The sequence below is a fragment of the Puma concolor genome, chromosome C1, assembly GCF_028749965.1.
Source record: "Puma concolor isolate L17-30 chromosome C1, mPumCon1.1.hap2, whole genome shotgun sequence".
Lineage (NCBI taxonomy): Eukaryota > Metazoa > Chordata > Mammalia > Carnivora > Felidae > Puma > Puma concolor.
The window spans coordinates 125,182,997-125,208,959 of NC_141674.1; the positions used below are offsets into that span (position 1 = coordinate 125,182,997).

General features: G+C 38.9%; 1 protein-coding gene across 8 annotated transcripts in view; it reads right to left on the bottom strand.

The window, feature by feature from the left end:
- NCKAP5 (NCK associated protein 5) overlaps positions 1-25,963 on the bottom strand; it is a 993,237-nt gene that overhangs the window by 320,170 nt on the left and 647,104 nt on the right. For all 8 annotated transcript variants that reach the window (XM_086718452.1, XM_086718453.1, XM_086718451.1 and 5 more), the window contains one exon: positions 4,970-5,057. In XM_086718452.1, the coding sequence (XP_086574578.1) occupies positions 4,970-5,057 (88 nt within the window). The remainder of the gene's footprint in view (positions 1-4,969; positions 5,058-25,963) is intronic.

A 25,963-nucleotide genomic window follows, 5' to 3' on the forward strand; every position in this document is an offset into this window, starting at 1 on the left:
TCCACGGACAATCTTTAAGTTTTCCCTTTCCTGCCAGCAAAATGAGACTGTCCTACGTACCAGGCCTAGCGCTTTCCCTACGTACACACAATGATGCTATTTCTCTTACACATGTGGCTTTCCTACCCGAGAGATGACAGGCGTGAACACTACCGGAATTACTAATTTATCTCAGTTTACTTACACTTATTTATTTATTTTGTATTTTGACAGTGATTCTGTGACCTGGGGGGTTTTAGAGTGTGCTCATTCCCCACCCTACCATCAAACTGTCCCACAGACAAGGGCTCAGTTTAATTCTATAGATCTCATTTAGGAAACTCAATGATCTATCTCCAGTTTTACCACTGAGCATTTGCCAGAGTTGAATCAGGCCTCTTAGACATAAAGGTGAAACAGGCTCACCCTTAGAAAGGAGCATGATAATACCTATTTTAGAGACTGATGGAATGAAAAAATGAGATCCATTCTGTGCCCTTTGTAAACTATAAAGCACATGTGTGTCCTATGTGTCCTAACAGTCAGATGTTGTATTAAAACACTAGGGAAATAAGGTGTTCTGAGAAAGGCAGGCTGTAGGACTCAGGAAGAAGCTCATGACTCCTGATTCCATTTCAAGAGACAACAGAGACAGAAATAAATAAATAAATAAATAAATAAATAAATAAATAAATAAACAAACAAACAAACAAACAAACAAACAAACAAAGGGAAAACAGATTATTAAACATAAGTCCTAGTCAGGAGGAAGCGCCTCCAGGAAGAGCAGTGTGGCAAGTTTGGTGGCATCTTCCTGTGTGTTCCCAGAACCCATCTATGCAGGCTGCTCTTTTGGCCCCTATCACACTGTTGCATGTATTTCATTATTTGCCCTCCCTCCCTCCCTACTCTCCAACATCTTATAAATTGAGCTTTCCAGGAAAAGGCCTCTGTGAGGCAGGCATCTTTGTATCTCCAGCACTTAGCTTGCTGTTGGCTAGGAACTTCCAGCCTGCTGGGTTAATGTTACTTAGTGTGACAGACAGACAATGCCCTTGCCCCCCCACCAGAGATGTCCACAACCCAGTCCCTAAAATCTGTGGCAATGGCACCTCATGCGGCAAGAAGGACTTTATAGATGTGATTAAATGAAGGATCATGAGATGGGGAGATAATCCTGGATGTGCCCCACGTAATCACAGGATCTCTGTAAGAGGGAGGAAGGGAGGAGGGTCAAACTCAGAAAAAGGAGACACGACAATGCAACCAGAGTTTGGAGTAGCCTAGTTTGAAGGTGGAGTTAAAAACCATAAACCAAGGACTGCTAGAATCTGGAAAAACTAAGGAATCAATTCTGTCTTGAGGCATCAAGAAAGAATGTTATCCTTCCAGCACCACTAGTATAGACTTTTGACCTCCAGAATTATAAGAGAATAAATTTGTGTGGTTTTAAGCCACTAAATTTATAATAGCTGAAGTAGGAAACAAAAACACTTAGATAAAATGCGTAAAGGTAAATGCGTACCTGTCATTTGAATGAATGGGCACAAGAACAAAAAGAGAGAGCTCTGAATAAAAAAGGGAAAGACCTAGATTCAGGTTCTAACAATGAGCTGGGTAACTTGGGCCCCATATGTAATCTCTCTGGAACTCCTTGTGAAGAGCCAAGGGCATGGAGACAGACCGATTAGGAGTCAAGGCACTCCTAGGTTATTTCATGCTGTGCATCTTTGGGCAAGTGCTCAGCTCTCTAAGCCTATGTCCTATCTATAAGATAGCAATAGTGACACAACTGTTGGGGGAATGAATGCGCTTCAGTCTAGTTACATTTAATGGGACTCTGAGTTAGGTGCATGTGAAACTAGGCACATAAAAATGTTACTAATGTCACTTCATGCACAAACCTTGAAACCATGACAATTCTCCAAATTAAAAATGAGTGAAGGCTTAAAAACTGTGAACAAACTGAGGGTTGATAGGGGGTGGGAGGGAGGGGAGGGTGGGTGATGGGTATTGAGGAGGACACCTGTTGGGATGAGCACTGGGGGTTGTATGGAAACCAATTTGACAATAAATTTCATATATTGAAAAAAAAATGAGTCAAGGATTGCACAATGGTAAAGCTGGTAAACTGTGAACCACTGACTGCCACATGGTGGGTCTGCTTCAGCTGCTGAACAGAAACACCCACTTGTCCTTTGCGGGAACCCATGTTGAATTATGCAAGTTAGAAACAATACAAGTAACAAATTATGAGAGGTCTCCAGGAACACACCCCTAGAACAAAATATGACCACCCTTTAATGCATGCAAAGCAATTGCCATGGGTCTGGAACACAGGAAGCTATTATTCTGCTATTATTATATTAACTCAGTGATAAAAGCCTCAGAATAAACACTTCCACGATGGAAAATGAACCAAACTCCAGCTTTCCCATGGGCTTTAGCTTTCCCTGGGCCTCCAGCTCCTGTCAGAGAATTCTCACAGTTGGAAAATCTGAGTCAGGTGTGCTAATAACACCCCAGATTATGAAATAATAGATTTTCCAACTCTTACCTAAAACAAGGAGGTGTTAACTGTGTGCTCTACTGAGACCGCCATACACATCTTGCACACCCTCTTTGGGCCCCTCAGCCATATTTAGACTAGAATCAGTGACATGACAAGGACCTTCTTGGGGCTCAGTGCCAACCAGCAACACTCTTCTTTCTCTTCTCTTCATTCTGTTCCTAGAACCCTCAGAGAACAAGGTTGTGCCTGGTACATACTACAAGCTCAATAGATATCTCTTGAATGTATAAGTGACTTTTATGGATCATACAGCCCATGTCTCTCTCCCATTTTCCAGACAATGAGCCACAGGCCAATTAGAGCAATGACTAAAAAATCCCTTCCATGTTGCATGAATTCGACTTAGTAACTGTCTCCTCCCAAGAGAGAGGAGCTAATTTCTCAAATCCAGCAGACTGGGTTATAGAGAGGAAATCGTTTAAATAACATTTTTAAAACTGTATCTGTTTTTCTAAGTAGCTTCCAGTTTCACAAAATGAATTCTGATGCTAAGTGCCCCATAATGAGGAGATCTGGAAAAGCATAAGAGCAACACTGAATTATTTAGCTCTAACTAAAGCCTGGTGTTACCTTGAGGAGGAACAAATGACTTATGTTTCAGATTCTTTTAGGCTGCACAGAACCACTTAATGCAGAACCAAGTCCTGTTTTACTTGTACCTCCATTTTCTACCAAAGCACAACTAATACTTGGGAAAACTTTAGAGCGAAGAGGACTTAAATCCTTATCCTAACTTCGGGTGACCACACATCAGGAAGAGCTGGGCAGGCAAGACCACCCCTCGAGAAGAATCTAAACCCTTTCCCTAGAAATGGACGTTAGTGATATTTTTTTCCTACTGTTTTTTTGGAGCTAACTTTCATCTCTTCTCTGGTAGCTTAAGTCAATGGCTTGCACTGTTGTCCCTGGAGCTGGAGAACAGATGTCCCCCTTATCATAAAGTAGCCTTGTATGCTTCAAGAGTCAACTACTTAGTGCACACACTTCTTAAGGCTAACCATGCCTAGATTTCTTAACTTCGTGTAATACTATGACGTTTATTATCTGGTCCCTTCTGATCTTCTTCATAACAAGTTGGGTTGTAGACTCCTGAATCCATACACTGAGGGAAAATCATGTGACATGATCTTTACCAGACAGGTTTCCATGCGTGCCTCCCCAGACACTCTTGCTTTTTAGTCAGAAAAAAATCTAGGGTTGCCCAGTGTTTACCCCAAGTTTCTGCCCATTTCCTTGCCTTATTTAGCTGTTGGGGTTCCCTATGCTTAGTTGTACAATGGATAGCAGGTCTCTATTTGTGATTTTAAGTGATTTCCAGTAAAAGTCTTCAATTTCTCTATGTCAGGTGCCTGTGCTCTTTCTGTGTATTTCCCTTTCCCACCTTGCCAGAGCCGTCTCATCTGTGTGGCCAACTTGGGTCGTGCTCAGATCAGAAGCTCTTCTTACCATGCTGGCTGCTTTGCTGTGTTACAGAACCATGGAATGAGGATGATCAGAAGACAGTGACTGGCCACTTTGTCTACCACTTACCAACTTGGACCTCTTCTGACTCTACAGTGCCCAAGGTGCAAGGCCACACCCATGAGCACAACATACAAGCATGACCTCATCCAACTCTTCTGAGTACCCCCAGTCTCACCATCAAGATTTTTATCTCATCAGGCCATATTTACTTACTTTGAACTTCTTATTCTTCTTGAGCCTGCCATGCAAATTCACACTACTGTACCTTTCTCTAGGCTACCCTGCTGTTGGCAACATCCTTCTTCCTGTTCTCTCTCAGGTCCCTAAGTGTCATACCTCTGAAATATACCAAGTGTCATACCTTCTTGGCGGTATGGCACTTAACTTCCCAGACAGGATGAGTCACTCCCCTCCATATTCCCAGAGAATGCTACAGATACCTCTGTTATCACCCTGACCATGGAATATACACTAAGGTACTTTTTATTTAATTATTTCGAGAGAGAGACAGAGAACACAGATGGGGTAAAGGTAGAGACAGTGAAATCCCAAGCAGGCTGTGCACTGTCAGCATGCAGACTGATGCGTGGCTTGACCTCACAAACTGTGAGATTATGACCTGAGCCTAAATCAAGAGTCAGATGCTTAAATTGACTGGGCCACCCTGGTACCCCAAGTACTATGGTACTTTTATAGGTTTCTCTGTTTCACTATAAACTTACTTTTTTCAGTTTCCTATGACCCAATCTACAATTTGTTTCACAGAGTCCAAGATATAAAGGAGTTAAATAAACATGTATGTGATTCCTTAAGCAGAGGTGACTGTATGGTCCACAGCACCTGGGTCTGGACCACACTTGTTTATTTATCTCTGGGTCAGGGAGGACAGAGTTAGAAAAATACAAGAAAAACAAGCCAACTGGTGCCCAGCCAAGAGTGAGAAACGTGGTGTACCTGATAGACCATTATATTAACAGTTTCTTCTTTTTTCTGCTCTGGAGGCCCTTGACTCTGCAATAGATTTCGCACTGTTTCTTCCATCCTGAGAGACAAACAGACAAAATAAAGAATTTCTTTAGAGATGGTTTGATTAACATGGGGCTATTCCAGTTAGTAGAAATATTTCTTCAGTATAGTTCCAGTATAAGCTTATACCTGGAAATCTCTTTTCTCTTCTCTCTCCTTCATACCCTCCATTAGGAAATCTGTCATGAAGTCCTTTAAAATTAGGAATGTCTCTGAGTTCTCTTTGTCTTTACCATTCAGGTCCCTATCATTGGCTTCCTGCATTTGTACTCATGCAAACATCTCCCACTATCCCTCTTCACTTTCAATCACTCCCCTTTCATTTGACACAATGTCACCACATTAATCTTCCTGAAATACCACTTTGATTTTCTTAAATCAATTTTCAAAGTTGGTGACGAATATTACAGGAATGCATCTTCGCTGTTAACACACTGTTACATCTTTCCAGGGTGGTCTGTGTCAGCACACAAAGATCTATTCTTTTCAGGTACTTTCTGGTATTTCATGATGTGAATGCACCATACATTATTTAACCATTCCTCTACTGATGGAACTTAAATTACTTCAGATTTTTTATTCTTTCAAATAATAAACATCTACACATACAGCCTACTGCACATTAATTAGTACTTCTATGGGTTCTAATGTAACATATATTGTATGTTATAATCCTATATTGTCTTACATTCCTACTTCCAATACCCATTCCCCATTGCCCAAAAGTAAACAGTAAAAAAAATAACAACACATTTCCATTTCCATTTTGAGACACTGTCTCATGTTGTTACTCCTTGAAATGGCAAACCCTGCATCTTCTCATTTCCATCCATCTTTCAAAATCTACTTCAATTTCACTACCAAAGAAACATCTTCACAGCTTCCCTCCACATTTCCTTGAATTTTTACAGCCTTATTCTTTACATCACTCATTCTATCATTTAAAAACTCCCCACTTTAATGCTCAAATTATATGCATGTTCTTTCTTCTGAAATTAATTACAATATTTGGTATAAAACCATGTCATAGATTTCTTATGTGTCTCCCCCCAACTACAGATAAAGTGGGTACTCAGTAGACAGTTGCTATATGAATCCTTTGTTAATGCATTTTTAAAAAGTATTAAGTAGTTACTCTGTGCCAGGCATTGATCATGTATATTCAAACTGTGTTTGGATGACCTTGTCTCTGGGGCCCATCTGTGAGGATACATGGACCATACTCTTAGGGGAAGACACCTGAGCAGGATGCTCTGAACACAGTGAGTGCTCTCTTGCCCAGAACCTGAGTTGGCTGTTTCTATCAGTCCCATCCTGAAGACTGTATTTCAGTGACTCAGTATGATACTAGTTTAAAAGACCTGAGGGAAAGCAGGCTCATCCAGCTTTTTTCTCTCACTAAAAGCTTCTGGCAAGACAAATTAAGGGCTCCAGGAGGTGACTGAATTCATGAAGTGGCAAGACCATTACAGTAAACAAAGGAGTACAGTCCCAAATACCAAACTTTCTAATATGGCATAAAACTACTTAGTGGCAGAGTGAGGAAACTTCAGATGAACTGGGCCAGTTCAAGTCTAGGTTATAATTGGAGAAATTCTGCCTTCACAGGGTATGCCATCAAGATCCACTCAAAATTTTAGAAGACAGTGGACATTGATTATGAGCACTCAAAGAATGATTTGTGACTATATTTATCTAAGCAATCTCTTTGTGCATCCAAACAGGAGAGCAAAGTCTGGCTCCCTGTATTTTCACAAGTCTTACGTTATTAATGACACCAATAAAATTAAACAGTACTTTCAACTTGTTGAAGAACTCTCATCTACTAATCATTGCAATGTACTTTTAAAAGATCACTACATCTATGTGGTGGATGAAGAGCAGAGACACAGAAAGGTTAAAGGTTAACTGACAGGATCACAGCTAGCTGGGTAGGTTAGGATGAAGCCATTTTGCCTGAATATCAAAGAGTGGCTACTTTCCACTAGATCTTATTTACATACAGGAAATGATTTTAAATGAAGAAGAGTCTTAACTTCTAATCAAGAGTTACCATGGTGAACATCTATTGGGTGCTGAGCCCAAAAAGGCAAAAACACCATTTCTGACCTTAAGCTCTGAGAGTGCTCACGATCTTGTAGAAGAGACAAACTGAATTTATTTACCAAAAAAAAAAAAAAAAGAAAGAAAGAAAGAAAGAAAAAGAAAAAAAATAGGGGTGAAGAAAGCACAGATTCTGAAATATTAAGTGATCAGAGCCAATTTCTAATATTCTATTTCACTGTATGAAAAAAAACAAATTATCTCTCAAATGGTAGCAGATTTTCCATGATGTTTGTCAAATCTATCATAAACAAAAAAAGTAATGATAATGGTGAGGAGTTGCTCAAGATCAGGCAGCTTGTGTATGATAGATCAGGGACTGGCCCCCAGCATCCTAAATATCAGTCTATTTTCTCTACCTCAGTACAGAGGCTGCAGGTCTTTCTTATTTCAATCCGTATTTCATTCATTTATAAATATTTGGTTTAAAATGTGTCTCAAGTTTGTTAGATTCAGTTAAAATTAAATCTTTTCTTCTTTTAATAAGTTGAAATATACCTCTGTCAGTGCATATCTTGCTGAATTATCTCTTCTGTATAATTAAAAGTTCCATACAGAAGTTGCTAGATCAAAAAGAAAAACATCTATTCACCTTCCCCCATTTTTCTTGGCTTTATGTTGAGAAAAAAGAAAAGAAAAGAGAAAGAGGCAGGCAGGAAGTTGTTAGATTCTCAAGCAGCCAAGACCCACAGTAACACTGTGAACATCATTTTCTGGCACTACTTCATGATTAATTGAAACCAATTACATTTCCAAGCCGTATCTTGGAACAGAGTTGCAGGGACCCATCCCAACCTTTGGTAAAAAATTAACTTGTCTCATCTTTTCATAACCTTTATGAATCTGGTCATAGAGAAAATAGTTTGAACCTGATGAGAAGATACGATTATTTATTCCCTGATGACATCTTCTTTCTTTTAATTCTCATTTAGCAAACATCTCTCTTCATTTTCCTGAAAATCAAAGACTGTGAAGCACCATTCATTGTCATTTGAGGTCCAATGGTATTTTACTTTATCCTATTATTTTGATAGCTGATGCGTGAGGGTGTGCATTACCAGCCTTTACATAAAATACTTCCACTATCTGTTTTTCCAAATGTGGCTAAAAATAAGCCAGTTTCTTTTCCCAGGCCAGATGTGGGCAGAGATTTTCTTTTTTTCTTTTCTTTTCTTTTCTTTCTATTTTTACAAACTGTTGATTGGCTTAGCATCATCCTTAATCATTGTCTTTTAGCTCTTTTTTCTTCTTTTTTTTTTGGGGGGGGGGGTCTAATCTGTGACTAAGTTCTTTCTTCTCCTAAATACTGGTCAAGTGGCAGTCAATGAAAAATACATAGACCTTAACTGCATTTGTTGACATGCTTTAAGCTTTAATGTATATTAAGAGAACTATTTTTAAAAAGTTAAGTTCTACACACATCAGAGAAAAAAACTAAATTCATTTGTCAACAGTGTATTTCAGATGCCATAGGTATAAATGTAGGAGTTTTTGCCTCATGAAGCGCTAGATACTGAGCAGAACATTAGACTGAAATGTTCTTTTGTGACTCCTCTGATCAGATATTCAGTTTAGCACAGGTTAGTTTTTGACAGAAATAGAACAAAATAAATGCAGAACAAGAAGCCACTCTCCCCAACTCAAACTGATAACTGATGGGGCTCTTTCAACTGAAAGCTGAACTGAGTCATATTTCAAGAAATATTTTAATGGGTGCTTGCAGATTAATCACATAACACATTAATAATGAAATAAACAATGAAATTACTCAATATTCTCTGTCTCTTATGTGAGAGGTTGCAAGGTCATAATCCATTCATTTCTGCCTTATTAACAAACTCCGAGTTTCTTGAGGTCAGTGGCTCTGCCTTGTTGCTTACTTTATCTCTAGCAACTCAGCATAGCTACTGTTACGGGATAGGTATTCCATAAATTCTTTTTAAATAAATGAATGAATCTAAGTGTTTCTTCACTCATCCATCCCTTGGCTCCTTTTGATTTGCAAACAGACCAATATGTAAATCTGAGTGGTCAGAGAGAAGTAGACAAATGAGAGGAGCCAGCAAGACTGGAGGGTAAGTCTTATGCTGACATTTGGGGCTAAAATGTCCAGCTCCTGGTCATTAGTAAAACAAACTAGCTATCTCTCAGAAATAACTCCCTGCTCTTTCTGTAACACTGAATGTGCAGTCTACTGTCAGTATTAGGCTAAACTAAGCTAAGCTAATTAGCTTAGATGGCTAGAACTGTACCTTAATGAGGCCAGGGTTCTAGATTCAGTCCCCCGCCTGGACATCCTTTAACACCATCGGACTCCTGGCTGACTAACCTCTGTACAGACAGTCCAGTGTTCTGCTTCTGGGGCAGAGAGGATAGAATTATCTAAATGAAAAACATATTTTGCATGACCTCCCATATCACTTGCTTTCAATTTCTTTTTCTCATTCCACTTCCATTGCTTTGATCAACAAGCCATTTTACCTCCCCATTTTAATTGCAGTACAAAGCTTTCTTCAAGTTTAGGAGTGGAAAGAAAAGCCTACTAATTTTCAATTCCAAGAGGAAACCATTCATGTGGAAATTTTGCTGGTTTAGTATAGGGTTCTGCCCAACTGAACCAACTTGTTTCCTCAGAAAATGAGAGTTTCCTCACTTAGAAGCTAGCATATCTAAGCATGTAGGCACGGACAATCCCCAGGTCCACTGTGACTTTAATGTTCTTAACCTAGTCTCTGCTGATCCCCACTGCTATAGTTAGGAACAGTAAATCTACAGCGAAAATAACTGAAAACTTCACAGAAACTGAAGCTCACTCTGGATAAATGTCGGAGGGCCAGAATCTCTTCTTTCTTTCCTAGATGATATATATTTTTAATTCAGCACAAATTTTGCAAGAATAATACTGTTGTCCAGAAACCACAGTGCTCTAATTCACTCGTGGGGATGCAACACCATTCATAAACAGATCGAAAGGTGCTGGTCCAATTTGAATTACTGCATCATATTCTCTTCAGGGCCATCTGTATGTGAGCAGAAAGCACCATAAATTTTCTCCTAGGCAGGCTTGTGCTGATCCTGCACTGGGAGCTTGCTGAATGGGGAGAGGCAGACATGGAAAAGGCAGGGAAGCAGAGATGCCATTCAGGGGAAAAGCCCCATTTTCCACATGGAGTTGAAGGGAATCCCCTGAATGTTAACAGGCAAATCTCAAGTGTTTTTGCTCACTGGTGGCAAAACAAAGTTGCATTTATGGATTTATGTGACTGTAGAGTTCATACTCATCCAGAGAGAAAACGAGAGAGACTCCCATGGGTGTGAGTGCCAGAAAGAAGTGTAGCACACCAACTTTCACTATGGTTAACACTGGTTAACACTTTGAAGGTAGGGTTTGTACTATATACCAAGAATCCTTGAGAGGTCTGTAAAATGGGTTACTTCCCTTGAGTGGAGGTTTTGGTTAATGCAATAATTATTAATTATTATGATGATGTCTTATTAATACAAAATAATTAATAGTCAATATAACCACCCATGTCCAGTCTCATGAGATCAAGAAGTTAGTAAACTTCTAAAGCTATCCTTGTATAATGAAGTTTCATAAACAAACCCAGATTTAGTTCTTTTTAAAATTTTCTCGAGTAATCCAAAGTAGGCATGTTCTTTGAGTCTGATACAGCTCAGAAAGCACTTTGAATTGCCAAGATAAGTACTTTTAATATAAATGTATTACTTGAGGGATAGATCTTTATAGTTCAGCATTCAAATGTTAGGGGAACTTTGAAGATAGCAGACAGTTCAATTTATTGTTGGCCTTCACTATTTATTCTTTTTAGCTATGTTGATATGAATAATAAAAAATACTTGAATATATCATAAGAAAAATTACTGAATTTTAATTAGAGGCTATTCTGTTCTAGAAAACTCATGTATCAACTTGGAACATCATTTTTCCATTTCTTAAAATGAGAATTTTCTAATTTTGTCTTAGTCAAGGAATAATAAAATGTGAACTGGACAATCAAGATTTCTTTCTTAATATTCATTATTAAACTTTTGGAACTTTAAATATAGCAATATAATGGTGTAACTCAAGATGAGGTTCACTATGCTTCAGACAAGTTATGCATTTCTCCATAGTTGTAATTGGCTCCTCAGCAGATAGTTATAACCCCAAAGAATACATCAAACATATGATACTCTGTTCTCTCACAGTTCAGACCTGTTTGGGATATGACCCAAATTAAATACTTGAATGAAATGATTGGACTTGATTCTCATTGGCAAACTCATCTTGAATTTGATTCTCATTTTCCATATCTTAAAGGCTTTTTATTTGGGGGGGGGGACCTTGACAAGTGTTAAGTCATTAAAGCTTAGGGAGGTTAAATCAACAGTGACACCGGATTTTAATAATGTACAAGGCACAGTAAGTAAAAGGTGCTAATCTGTGACTTTTTTTTTTTTTTTTTTTTTTGGTATGTAGGAGAAGATCAGGAAAATCCAGTTGGCCCTATTCGGGATCGAACTATAGCATTAAATTTTCTGGAAAAATAAAAGTATAATTTTGGCAAAGAAGTGCATTATGAATCCATAAAACTGGCTTCTGTATCCTCATGAATGTCCATAGGGCATTTTCACTGGGCCTGCTACTTAAATCACATAGTTCTTGTGGCGTTTGATCCACGATATTTCAGAGTGGTTTCTCTTAAGCAAGTAGATAGGGCAAAACCATAGCACATCCAGAGAAGTGGTGTTATCAAATCTTCTCCCAACCTCAACTCCTGTGGCCACAATATAGTCAGTATATCTCAGTCCCTGGCACTCTCTAAAGTGGCAAAAATGGGTGTGGGGGTAGATATTCTTACCAGCAATATAACTTAGGACAAATAACTTTCCCTTTCTCTTTCTTTTCTTTTCTTTTCTTTTCTTTTCTTTTCTTTTCTTTTCTTTTCTTTCTTTCTTTCTTTCTTTTTCTTTCTTTCTTTCTTTCTTACTTTCTGAGAGAGAGAGAAAGAGAGAGGAAGTGGGAGAGAGAGGAAGAGGGAGAGAGAAAGAGAGAAAGAATCCTAAGCAGGCACTGTGCTCTGTATGGGGTCTGACATGGGCCTCAATCCCACAACCTTGGGATCATGAACTGAGTTGAAATCAAGAGTTGGATGCTCAACTGAATGAGTCACCCAGGCGCCCCAGAAAAATCACATTTTCTCAGCCTCAGTTTCCTTATTTGCAAAATGGATATTTCATGCCAGCTCTACTTACCTCAGAGAGATGTTAGGAGGATTCAATGAAACAAAATGTAAAATGCTATATAAATTGGCACTTGTTTTCATTGTGGTTTATAAAGATAGTTCTTTTAGAAGTCAAGGCCCTTTGAAATAGAGATCCTTCGGCAGTGGTATTAGAAAGGCAAAGAACAGGCTCCTTGGGATTATCAGCCAATCAAGCTAATACTTTATGGAGGCACCCACCTTTATTGCCTTTTTCCAAAAAGTATAGAGAGATATAGCACTTCTCTCCAAGTTTCAGACAACAACTGGTTTGAAGAATAACTTACTGTATTGGTCATGATACAGTAGGTTATGCTCTAATAACAAACAATCCCAATAGCTCATTGACTAAAAAATAACTAAATTTCTTATTGATCCAAGGTCTGATCACCTTAGCAGTCAACTATTCTCTTGGAGTAGAGAGGTTCTATGTCCTGGTTTCCCAGGACAGTCCAGTTGATGTCTATTATACCGGTATAATTAGTAATAGCACCCTTTTTATTGCAAAAAGTGTCCTGGTTAGATCCCTGTCAGTGGAATAACTTAAGTATTCTGGCTTCTCTAACCTTCTCAGCATGAAACTTTCATCATTGCTGGGAAAAGAGAAACTGGAGAATGTTATAGGGATTTTTATTGCCTCATTCCAGAACTTCACTTCAGTTTTAAGGCTATTGGCCAGAACTAGTCACATGGACCAAATAACTGCTAGGGCTGGTGATAAATTTAGTTTTGTGAGAACCCAGCAAGGAGAAGAGAGCCAGTTATTCGTGCTAACATAATGGCTTCCATACTTGTATTTTCAGAACTGAAGACATATATGGAACTACGTCTCAGTGACTGTCTACTCTGCCTGTGTAACTACACAAAGTTGTTTCTAGGTGACTCAGTGTCCAAATACAAGAAAGGCAAGAAGCACTGGTCTTCTTGCCCCTTTCTTATTGGGTATTACTTATCTCCCTCTGCTGGGCAACTGAGCTGTCACTGCTGAAACTTCTCTCACTTCCCAGCTAGATATTGATTGTCACCCTTCTTTCATTCATGCCAAATTGATTGCCAGCCTATGCAATTAGTCTCTCTGAGCCTTCTGAACTGTTCACAAACGTGTTTCCTCTGATCGAAGAATCTTCAAACAAACACCTTCAAAGTCTGCCTTGCTTTGAAGAACACACTATTAAGCTTCACTGTGACAGTGGATAGTCATGTTTTTGATGCAGCTTATTTTATAGTAAATATCTGTCAACATGGAAAAACAGCCTGCACTGCCACAAAACTTTTGTAACCTTCCAAATTTTACTGGCAATGAAAATGAAAGACATACTTTCTCAGTGGTGTCAGTGGAGGGAGATATCTAATGTTTTACTACTGCTCATCCAATAGTCCTTGTTTAAAATATCATCACCATCCACGATATGGCAGTAACAGGCATGCTTGATCCTTAGAAACTCTGAAGTGTAGAAAAGTGTCAAGATTTAACCAGTAAAAGTGAAAACTGGGGAAAAGAAGTCAATTTAAAGTCTGCTTCTATGTTAGATTTAAAAAAAAAGAAAAAAAGGAAGCATCAGAGTAATATGCCATCCATATTATTTCCCAGAGTAAATTGTGGGATATCACAAAAATGCATTTTGTCAATCATCATAATCATCTCTTATTTGGATAGAGACATTTCTGTCAATTACCATAAGAAAAGGATTCCCTCCTTCCCCTCCTTGCCTATCCAAGCATCTTTCAGGCTCCAGTCTAAGTCTCACCTCCTTTTTCCCTGACAACTCTAGCGCATAGAAGTCTCTCCTTAGTCCATTGAAAAATATTTTTGCTGGAACACTCTGCAGAAAATCACCAAAGGTTCTCATTAGCAGTTCAGATTACCAGGTCCAACTGAGACCTAGTAAATCAGAATCTCTGAGAGTGGAAGCCAGGAATCTGTACCTTTTACAAGCATGTCCTTTCACATTAACCTATGAGAATCTATGTCTTACTCTCATGTCCTCCCCAAAACACTTACTCATATACTAGCTGGCACTGTTAAATATCATTAAAACAATTTCATGTCCAGGTTTCTTAGTTTTACAACTAATTTGTTAGCTTGTTAAAGGCTCCAGTGTGTATCCCATGTCTTCTGTTACCCAAATCACGTAGTGGAGTACCAGTTGATCCTGGGTAAGTGGAACTTCCCTAAACTGTGGAGTTACTTCATTTGGGGTATATACAATGTTGAAAAATAAAGGGAAAAGTATATTTAGATGAATCTAATTTTAATTCCAAATGCAGAAAACTTAAAAATAACACTTGTGATATGAATACTCATTCATTTATTCAATCACTCATTCATTCATTTATCTGTTCCTTTATTTGATAATCATGCTTACTGTGTGCTTTGTGCTATTACTAGAAACTCAAATAAAGAAAAACTGCCAAGTGTGGGAGATAGGCAGGCCAACAATTACCCTACAGCAGCATCAGTGCCAGAAGAAAATGCTAGGGAGGTTTAGAGATATAAGAGGCTACCTCTCTTAAGGTACTGATCCATGCTACACTTTGGCAAAGGAGCAGGATTTGGCTTGATAGAGAAGGGATTTTCAAATGTAACTACTGCTTTTGTTTGCAATTTTTAAATTGCGTATTGTGAGTTCTCTTAATGAGAAATATACTTCAGTGCATGCATACTAGTCTATATGTCTACTGAAAATAAGGGTATTCCATTTTAGTTTTGTACAAGTGTTGGCATTTTAATCAAATGCAAAGCATTTTAGGAGCATGTGGGTGGCTCAGTCAGTTAAGCGTCCAACTTCTGATTTTGGCTCAGGCCACGATCCCATGTTTCATGAGATTGAGTCTCATATTGGGCTCTGTGTTGACAGCATGGAGTCTGCTTGGAATTCTCTCTCTCTCTCTCTCTCTCTCTCTCTCTCTCTCTCTCTCTTTCTGCCCCTCCCTAGCTCGTGTGTGCACACACTCTCTCAAAGTAAATAAAAAAATGAATTTTAAAAATGCAAAGCATTTTAAATCATTGTTAATACAAATCAGTTAAGGCTCTTCCAACTGAATTACATACATTTAAAGTTATGTTCATTGATTAATAGGAGTTTAATAACTGCCCTTCACATAATGTCAACCAGGACCTCTAGGTAATGCTCCCCCAATGGGCACACATTCATAATTTGAGCATTTGTCTCCTTATGTTCCCTGTACATGTGTATTTTTCCCAACAATTTAGGATGTTTAGGTTTTCCCCAGTATTTAGAGTATGCCCTTCTTGGCCCTTGATGTCTATGAGAAAATAAAGAATAACCACATCAGAATATCTTTTGCTAAGAAAAAAAAAAACTGCTCTAATAAAACTTATACCAATAACTGCAAAATTCCCCAACCATGAGGTTGACATTAAGTAAAAGTCCATTGTTTTCAAATGTTTCTTATCATGGAATACAAGTTTTTATATAGCACTATTATCGCACATTCCTGCACAATAAAATGGATGTTGAAAAATACAATGACTTTGGGCTAAAATAGTGTCCATTTGTCCTTGAATTTTCAATGCTACAAAATGAAAGCAAGGTTAGTTGGGAGGAAAGGGCAGAGAACCTATATAATGACACTAACTTCAAAAAATAAATTTACTTTGATAAGTAAAATCACCAGAGAAAGAAGCACAATTTTCAGATTTATTATAAAAGAAAAAAAGTAAACTAAGCAAAGATACTCAAAATCTGCCAAGTGATAAGATTTTTGAAATATAATTGATGAGCGGTAATACAGTTCACCTTTGAGCAACACATCTAGGGGCACCGACCCTCCAATGTAGTGGAGAATACACATACAGCTTTTGATCCTGCATAATTTAACTACTAATAGCCTGCTGTTGACCACAAGCCTTACCAATAACAAAAAAAAGTCAACACATATTTTGTATGTTGTATGTGTTCTGTACTGTATTCTTAAAGTAAGCTAGAGAAAAGAATGTTATTAAGAAAATCACAAGGAAGAAAGTTACAGTACTGTATGGAAATTAACCCATGCGTGAGTGGACCCATGCAGTTCAAACCCCTGTTCTTCAAGGATTAACTGTGTACTATGTTGATTAAACTACTGGAAAATACCATGACACCATGCATAGATATACACAGTGTTAACTACTTTGTATCTTAAAGCTGTGCTTCCTTGAAATGTTCAATCTATGGTCAAAAGTCCTTTCCCTGCTCCCTGCATATAGACAAAAGAAACTCTGCAGCCCTCTGCTTCCTGTCAATCCATGCGTTTATTGTCATTTTGACAAAGACTAAAAACCTACACTAAACGAACGTCAAAAACCAAGTAATAAGCAGCACATCTGCCTTTCTTCCGAGGATCTTGCCTCCCCCAGACAAAGAAGAGAAGCAGGCTTAATTGTGAAGTGCAGAGATTTCTCCCAGCTTGGGAAGAAGGAGGAAAGGGCCCCTTCTGCAATACCCGGCTACAACATGGGTCCCTTAGGACTTAATTATCTCTCTCTTGTTAGGCTATAATAGGGGCTCTAAAATGATATTGCAGTTTTTCTCCAGCCAAGAAATTGATTAGTAAAGTTGTACAAATCAAATGTCAACATTCTTTTTATGTTTGAGTGTGGCCTGCAACCGCAGCCTGCAACAGAAGTTGTCATTATCACGCAACAGTTAATGAGGATAGCTACTGAGGCAGGGAGCACATCAATACCGAAGAGGAAATTTGCATCCACATTGACTGGTAGGGTTTTTGGTGGTGCTTATTTCCAGATTTCCTATATAGATGGAGTGGCTGATTATCACTCTATGAAAAACGTTGCTGGTGTCCTTGCTTGGACATCATACTCTCTAGGGGAATTCATTATGTTCATGATCATCTCAATGGCAATGCCAATTAGAATACTGACAGACGTGGAGGCTTCTGAACCCTCTCTTCCATGGCTACTACTGGAACCCTGGATTCTGTTCTTCCCCACATCTTCTGGACCTTTGCTCTCAACCTGCCGTTTTGGCAGCTTTTTTGTTCTTTCCATGAGTTTCTGTTTTCATCAAATGTCAAATAAGTTAACATAAACTTTATCCTAGTGGAAACTTCTTTTCTCCCCACTCTCCTTTTGCAATTTATCCATCCCTCTTGTCTCTCTACCCCCTACCGCCAGTAGTTTATATGTTCTGCTTTCACATTTCCCCCAAGAAATCCATCTCAACAACTACCTTTAATCTGACTTTTGTTCTAACCACTATGACTAGAGTGGTTTCTTATCATCAGTAGACCTGAAATCACCACATTCAATAACCTTTTCAAAGTCTTTTGGGTTAAGCCATTTACCTACATTGGCCACCTCTTCCTTCTCCAAGTTTCCCTCTCTGTTGCTTTCCTGACTACATGCCCTCCCTTCCTATTTGAACACTTCTCTGCTTCCTACGGACATCTCCCTCTTCCATCACCAAAAATGGCCACATCTCCTGGCCAGGGTGTCATTCTCCCTCTCTCGGCTAGCTCTCTCTGTGTCTGTCTTTCTCTCCAAGCTCATCTATACCTATTTTGCTTCAGATTTCCAAATCTAAATCTCCAAGCCTACATCTGGCTTTTCAATAGCCCATGAGACATGCTCAAGTCAATGGTTCACCATAACCTAATGCACATGTGCCAGTTAGCATATCCTCCCTAGACACTCTACCCTATCTTGTCTTCTCCACTGGGACCCGGGCAGTCTTGCCAGCCTCTCTTATGCCTTCCCTGCTGGTTAAGCACGAAGCCTGGGAACTGCATCTTCTCAGACTCTACTGCCAGCTTTCAGGTTTTGTGAATGAGGTGCACTCATGATATTCTGGAACCTAAAAGGAGGCATATGCTTTTTCTCCTCTGCCAACACTGGTGCAGACCCTGTGAGTTTGCCCCAGGTGGTGGGACTCTGTACTCCCTGTCACCTTTCTCATGGCCACACAGCTGCTGCACCACTGGCAGCAGCTCACAATCTTTCTCCACCTTGGGTAGCAGCAGCAACTTCCCAACGTTGGACCACAAGCCCAACTTGACCTTGGCCACTCGTAGAGGCCCCCCAACTTCTGCTCCTTGAAATGTGCATTTGTTTTGCAGGTATGTGCATATGTGGGCTAAGTCCCTCTGTGCTGCAAGTAGACCGTCATGTCTCTTTTCCTGACTGATACTCATCATCATCACCCGTCACTTGGAATGAAAGGTTTGTAGCCTCTTTTCAACTGTCTCCTCCTTCCTACCACTTCCCAAGGGTTCCCAATTCCTCCCCTTCGATGCCCTCCTCTTTTCTTGACCCATGTCCTGTCCCTACCTAGACCAGGCTTGATTTCCTTTTCTTAAACTTCTCTATAAGTGGTCTACCTAGTTCTCCTACCTAGTTAGTTACTTCACGGTCCCCACCTGCATTCGGTCAATCTTCTTCAAACAATCATTCTTACTGTTTCAAGAATTTAGTTGAAAACCTTACTAAGATTCATCCTTGCTGCCTACAGGGCAATGAGTGAACATGAACCAAGGCATCTGCAATATTTCCTTCTTCCCATGGCCTTATTTCCCCCTTTTCCTCCTCATATTCCATATGCACAGTCATTCATGGCTACGTGGAATTATGCTTGCAGTATACTCTTTGCTTTCCAGCCTCTGAACCTACTTCTTATTATATTCCCTTCTAGAATGCAATTTCCCACTACCCCTAGTGAAGCTCTTCAAATCCTTATTAAAGAATCAGTTCAAATATCACTGAAAATCCCCATATCCAAATGTATTCCTGCAACATACTGAACCTAATCTATATAGCTCATGAGACCATTCCAATTTTTGCATCTCAACAGGTGTGCTGTCTCTGTGGCATATTATGGGTGCCACATAACTTTTATTTGAACTATGTTCTCTACACTGGGCTTAAATCTCTGGTTTGGACAATTGTGAAAACCAAGAAAACATTCATTTACCATGTTTGTGATCCAGACTAGAAAATAAGATCTGGGTATGAAGGTCTTACCACATTTGAAGCCTTACCTATTCAATATTTAATGTTGTATCCAGTGAACCTCACAAATCTCTTTGCCAAACTATACTTTCATTTTGAGTATTGCTTGAAATTAGTGGATCATGAGAATATAAACTTTCTCATGTATAATTTTTCCATTTCAAGACTTTCTGCTTTCTAGACAAGAACTAAGATTCTAAATGTGTAAATACATATGATTCTAAATGTGTAAATACATATATATTAATTTGAACCGTATGAAACTGCTGATATTTAACCATTTTTCATCTATAAAATGAGTTTTATATGGTTCAATCTAATAAATACATTAAAAGGATTTTGTTGCATAGTTACTTTCACAACTGGGTTTGCTTTATGTAGTAAGGCACAATAAACAAATGTACTTAAAAATAGATACATCTCATGGGAAAGGGCTTTAATAATGACAGCAATAATAATAGCAATACGTATTGAGCACTTACTATATACCATCCATCATGGTAAGAATGTTACCTAAATTATTTCTCTCTCTCTCTCTCTCTCTCTCTCTCTGTCTCTTTCTTTCTCTAATTTCTTATGATAACTCAGTTTTAATCACCATTTGATGAAATAAAAAACTGCTGTTTGAAGTGCCTAAGTAACTTGCCCAAGGTCACATAGCTACTAAACAGTGGAAGAATTTGAAATAGGGAAGATTATTCTAGAGTTGCTACTTTTGACAATATTAAAAAGTTAACTATTTTTTCTCCAGAGGGATTTTTGTTTCTTTTGCCCTCCTGGTGATACTAGGAAAAAGAATGAAGAGAAATGAAACTCCAGAAAGAATTCAAATGTCACCTCCTCTTAAAACCATTCCTTGTCTACTGGGGCTTTGATCTGTTTATTGTATTTCTCTATAGCCATTTATCTTTTTTCCCTTCTATGTTGGACTTAGCATATATTGCTTCCTCCCATAACTCCACATACATGTTTAAACTTCCCAATAAAATTGTAAAGTTCTGATAGGACAGTAAGCATGTCTAATATACTTCATTTCCAAGAGCAAGGAGCTCTCTTTTATTTCCATCCAAACACAGTCCTTCCTTCCTTCCTTCCTTCCTTCCTTCCTTCCTTCCTTCCTTCTTCCCTTCCTTCTTTCCTTCCTCCCTTCCTTCCTTCCTCCCTTCCTTCTTCCCTTCCTTCTATCCTTCCTTCCTCCCTTCCTTCCTTCTTCCCTTCCTTCTATCCTTCCTTCCATCCATCCTTCCTTCCTTCCTTCCTTCCTTCCTTCCTTCCTTCCTTCCTTCCTTCCTTCCAGTAATTACTGGGCCTTAACATTGCAGAGTACAAACAACAAGATAAAAGACCCAGTCTCTACTCAAAAGGAACTTACTACTGTTCCACAGGGGCACACAGAGTGTGTCAACATAAACAATGGCAAAGGTTGCATACCTTCAGAGAGCAGAATATAAAGAGGGAAGACACCAGCAGTGTGTGAGTTAGTTACTTCAGAGAGAAATTTTAAAAACTGATACTGTTTGGGTGAAGCCTAAAAGGTAAAGGAGGGTTAGCCAATGGAAAACCTTGAGGAAAGCATACCCAAAAAGAGGGAACAGTGTATACAAAGGCACAAAAGAGCCTGGAATATTTGGGTCACTGTAAGTGTTTGGTTTGGCTCAGCGACAGGACCAAACAAAGAAATGGGGAAGAAAGTTAGGTGAAAGAAAGGAAAAAGGAAGAGAACAAAATTTTCTCTTGAATTTAGAAAAATCCACATGAGAGGAAAGCAGTGGTCCCATGCCAAACAATAAAACCAGATAAACTCAAAGCAACTGTCCAGTGACCAGATTGATGTCAATTACCTCAAGCCCAGGCCCATATACAAGAGAGCTTGGTATGTGGGATGTAAGAGAGTCACTATCACATGAAATTTGATGACTTATAATAGATTTGGGAAAGTTGGAAATACAATCAGATGGACACAAAAAGCTGATGAAAACAAAGAAGGTCCTATTTCTACCTGCTCTGGTAATTGAAGCTCTTTAGCTGAACAGATGGTGCATTTCACCAAAAATCTGATGGAAACAAATCTTTACAGGCCTTCTGTATTAAGAAATAATTTAGCAGCCTTCCCTGGAGGTTTGGCATGTTCTTTGTCTAAGTATAATATAATACAAAGAAACTAGTCTTTAGGAATCCTTAATTAAATAGTCTTAATGATATATAATAAAATGTGGTCTAATTGCTATCCAAAATGAATCATAATAAGAGGAGGTTTTCCAAGTCTGGACATGTTGCTAACAACACTCAGTATAAGAAAGGATTTTATTATATTTTTTAGAAGTATGTGTCTGAAAGGTTCAGGAAAAGAGAGCTGAATCTGGACGAAAGAACAGAACTGATGGCCATATCCAAGGTGATTAACTTCACAGACAAGGCATCTGCTTGCCTAACGAGGAAAATGTATTTTGACAGAAGACTAGAAGATACAGTAATGCAATATTTATGGATTGCAACTCAAATGAAAACACCTTTTAATATGTAATCGAATGACATAACAAATTTATAATGTCTTTTCCATTTCATAAATTTGCATTGAATAATGACAAAGGGCAAGGAAACTACCCCATTGTTAACTGATTGATATGCAGTGTGAAATGTGTTCAATATTTATATTCTTTCCACACCAATCTTCTATTTTTATTTATATGATCATTTCCTGACAAACATAATATGAACAATGTCTGGAGAATTTTTATTAACAAAGTGCTAAGACAATACTGCTCTGCCTATATAAAACCATTTGCTAATGTCTGATGTCAACACCTATTTATATTATTTTTTTCCTCCCCATGTTTTCTGAAGACAATCATTTCCCATTAAATTAATCCTCACCACCTTCAAGGCATTTGAGTATTCTTCTGGCATTTCACATTCTTTGGGAAACCTCTGGGTATTCAGATTCATTATGGAAATTCCTAAAACCAAAGCAGGGTGAGGATTTGGAAGTGTCATATACTTTTCTTTTCCTAATGTAGAACCAGAGGGTGATGCACAAACACAGTATTTCATTTTGCAGTTAAGTTCAGGTGAATTATTCAAACTTCAAAATGTGAAATATGCCACGATTACCATTATTAAAACCCCAGTAATGCCCCTACCCCTTTTTTTGGAATGGAAACATAGCTGAAGGTGCCCAATTAGTAATGAACAGAGAAAGCCACAGCATTCTTGCCTGCAGATTCTGAAGAAAAATCTTTTCTAACAGTTCAAATCTTCTTCATTTTACTAGACCATAGACTCATTTCACTGACAAATCCTTATGCTCCAGGACTTTTTTGGGGGCAAGTTTCTCCCTCCTTCCTGCCCTCTTCACACATGGGAGCAGTAACACTGAAAAAGGCTTCATGGACTGCAGTGGAGGCTCCACAACTATGAAGCTTCAGCTTTACAATCAAAATCATGCTTTATGATGGGTACTACTTCTCACCTACCATTTAATTTCTTGGGCTCATCCAAGATGGTAAAAAATGAAAGAGCAGCAAATCTAAGCTCTTAATGGCAGGTGAGAAAGGGTAAGGGACAGTCTTTTCAAACCTTTCTGAGTCCTCTGACTCAAGTCCAAACTTCCTAGGATTCTCTCTTCGACCTCTCAGATCTTGTTGGTTTTTCAACCAACAATTCCTCAAGCAGTTGTTGTCAATAACACTGTTCACTATTCCATCACTCATATCTTGTCTTCCAGTGTTCCCTGCAGCGGTCTAGGTGTGTGTCCTGCTGATATCCCAGGCAAGGTAGAATGTGGCCATCTGACTCTTCATCCCACCCATGTCACCTGGGAGAGCACAGGGTACCCCCACTTGTACAATGGCTTACCAATCAAGTTGCCTTAGGAAACCACATAGAAGAAGCCTGAGGTCTTGTGGGCATGCTGTCCTGTTTTAGTCTTGTTTTTGAGTCAAGCATCATCAGACTGTCTGCATGCTGGCTACTAAGGTGTTAATTTCCTCAAGAGACAACACATTATTTGCATAAGGATCACAAGGAAGAGGCCAAAGAGCAAAATGGTTAGTATTACTATCCCTAGTTCCAGAAAGCCAAGGTTTTACTTCTACTAGATGTAATACCTCAGTGTCTCAGTATCCTCACCTCTTATACAGGATGTGAAGATGACAAGAGTTTTAAAGGATTGCAAGCACTGAAAACTGTACAGGGATTACTATCCCTGGTTCCAGAAAGCCAAGGTTTTACTTCTACTAGATGTAATACCTCAGCGTCTCGGTATCCTCACCTCTTACACAGGATGTGAAGATGATAAGAGTTTTAAAGGATTGCAAGCACTGAAAACTGTACACAAGTGCTCCTCTTGCTCACGTTCTCAATGGGTGTGTGTTATCATTTGCTCTGGGATTGAGAACAATTAGCAACAGCCCCTGAAAGACAGACTCTGAAGGCTCTTTTCCAGTTTGCTTTTGTTGTGGGTATTCAGAGTCAGGAAGAGCACAAATCTTCATCTATAGAAACTGAAGGGAAATTTTATCTTCAAAAGAAACAAGCTCATAGTTGGCATTATGCAATGCCAAAGAGTGAGCCTGCAAATTGTGAGGAGTGGAGGGTGCCTCAAATGCTTCCAACCCTCTAGCCTGGTTGATTTTTAAAAGTCACCCATGAAAAGTTCATTTATTTACCTTAAATTATTGTCTATTAAAATGCAAAGACTCTTGGAAGGAAAACATATTAATGAAGGAAAAAGGCCTAGCCATAGGAATGAAGATATACCTTAGGTGTGATCTTATTTCTTCTACTTTTCTACTGTACAGTATAATTTTATGGAATCTGCTTAACTTCCTTTTTATCAAGTATAAAATAGGGATACCTCATTGACTGGCAATTTAGAGTGGAAATCATATAAGGAAATCACATAGTTGAATGCCTGTTATACAGAAGGCACTCAATATGTTGCAGCTCTCATTTATTTTTATTATTTCAACTCACTGTGAGTAGTTTACCAGATTATTTGAAGCAAACATTCATTGATAGTAAAAGGTAGGAGAATGCACCATTGCAATATATAAGTGTAGGAACTCAGGTGTGCCACCCCAAAACACACCACTTTGGCATATTGATTATTCTCAGCTATAGGCACCTGAAAAGTGGCAAATTTAGGAAGAGGTTTTCTATAAACTCCCCTTATCTGCCTAAAGACAGATCTTCCAGAAGCAACTCAACTGCCATCAGTTCCCTGTGTGTGAATCTCATCAGCCAGAGAAGAAGGACTCTCATTGAAGGGTAGGAGACTAGAAGTCCACACCACCCCTAGACCAATTTTGTCACACTATCATACCTCCTATCTATTCTTCTAAGTGTCCCTTCACTTCCTAAAAACCGTTTGCCCTCCCCTAAGACCCCGACATCTCTCCTGCCTTTTCCCTAGTGGAATGACATTCAATCCCGAATTCTAAAGCTGTCTCTTCAAGTTACTCATTTTCCCTGGATATCTCCCATGTAGATACAAGGTGTACATGTTAATAAACTCCCATTCATTTTTTTCTTATTAATTTTTTATTGCAATAACTTTATTAAAGAAAGGTAGAGGGAAAGTTATTTCTCCTCTCATATAAGATAATTTGATAGAGGAGACAGAAAAGAAAAGGGGAGGGCACTAGCAAAGGTGCAGAGAACCAAGGCAGCAAGAGGCCAGTATAAGCAGAAGACACTAGAGCTTCCCCTGCTCTGAAAGCCAGGGCCTGACCTGTGTGTGACTTTGTTTCTCCCTTCACACTGTTTTACACCTTAATTAAAGTTCCTTAATTAAGTTCTGGAAAAAGTCCTTCAAAAACTCGGCCCTTGACTCTGATTATTCCCTGACTTTGCAGCCCCAGAAAAGAGTAACGAGGCCACACAAGACTGAGCAGGAGGCACCTGGGTCATCCCCACAGGGTAACAGGAACACTGGACTCAACTCCAGCATGCAGTGGGCATACCTAATCATACTCAAGAAGTTGGGAAAGCTGCCTAAACCAATAACCCCTAAAAGAAGGAAGCTTATCGTCTGAAAACACAGATAATTATAGGTAAAATCACAATGGAATAAAGATAAAAACATAATCATCTCTGAAATGTGTGATAATGATTATAAAAAACAAATCCTCCACTTACATCTTCTGGTTTACCCTTGTTTTTAGTGAGGTTGAAAATGTCTGCCCGGGTCAGACCCTGCACACTGCTAAGGGAGCTGTGCTAGGTGTCACTGCCTGCTTTCTTTCCCAGGCTCTGCCACTGACCAGTCATGTGGCCTTGGGTGAGTGACGTGTTTCTGTTTCCTCATGGGTAAAATCTGCCTATCATAAAATAGCTGCTCAATAAATGTTACATCCTAATTATAACTGAAATTATTTCTCAATTCAAATATTTATTAGCCATTTACCACATATTTAGACATTGGGGCAATCAAAGAAGACTCTGAGTGAGTCCATCTTTGTTCAGTGAAGGTACGAAGGTTGCTAGGAACATAGTGTAAAGAATATTCAGTGATAAGCCATAGAATTTGGCTTTGATTCCACAGCAGATTAGAAACAATGGGCGTTTCAGAGAAGAAAATTACTT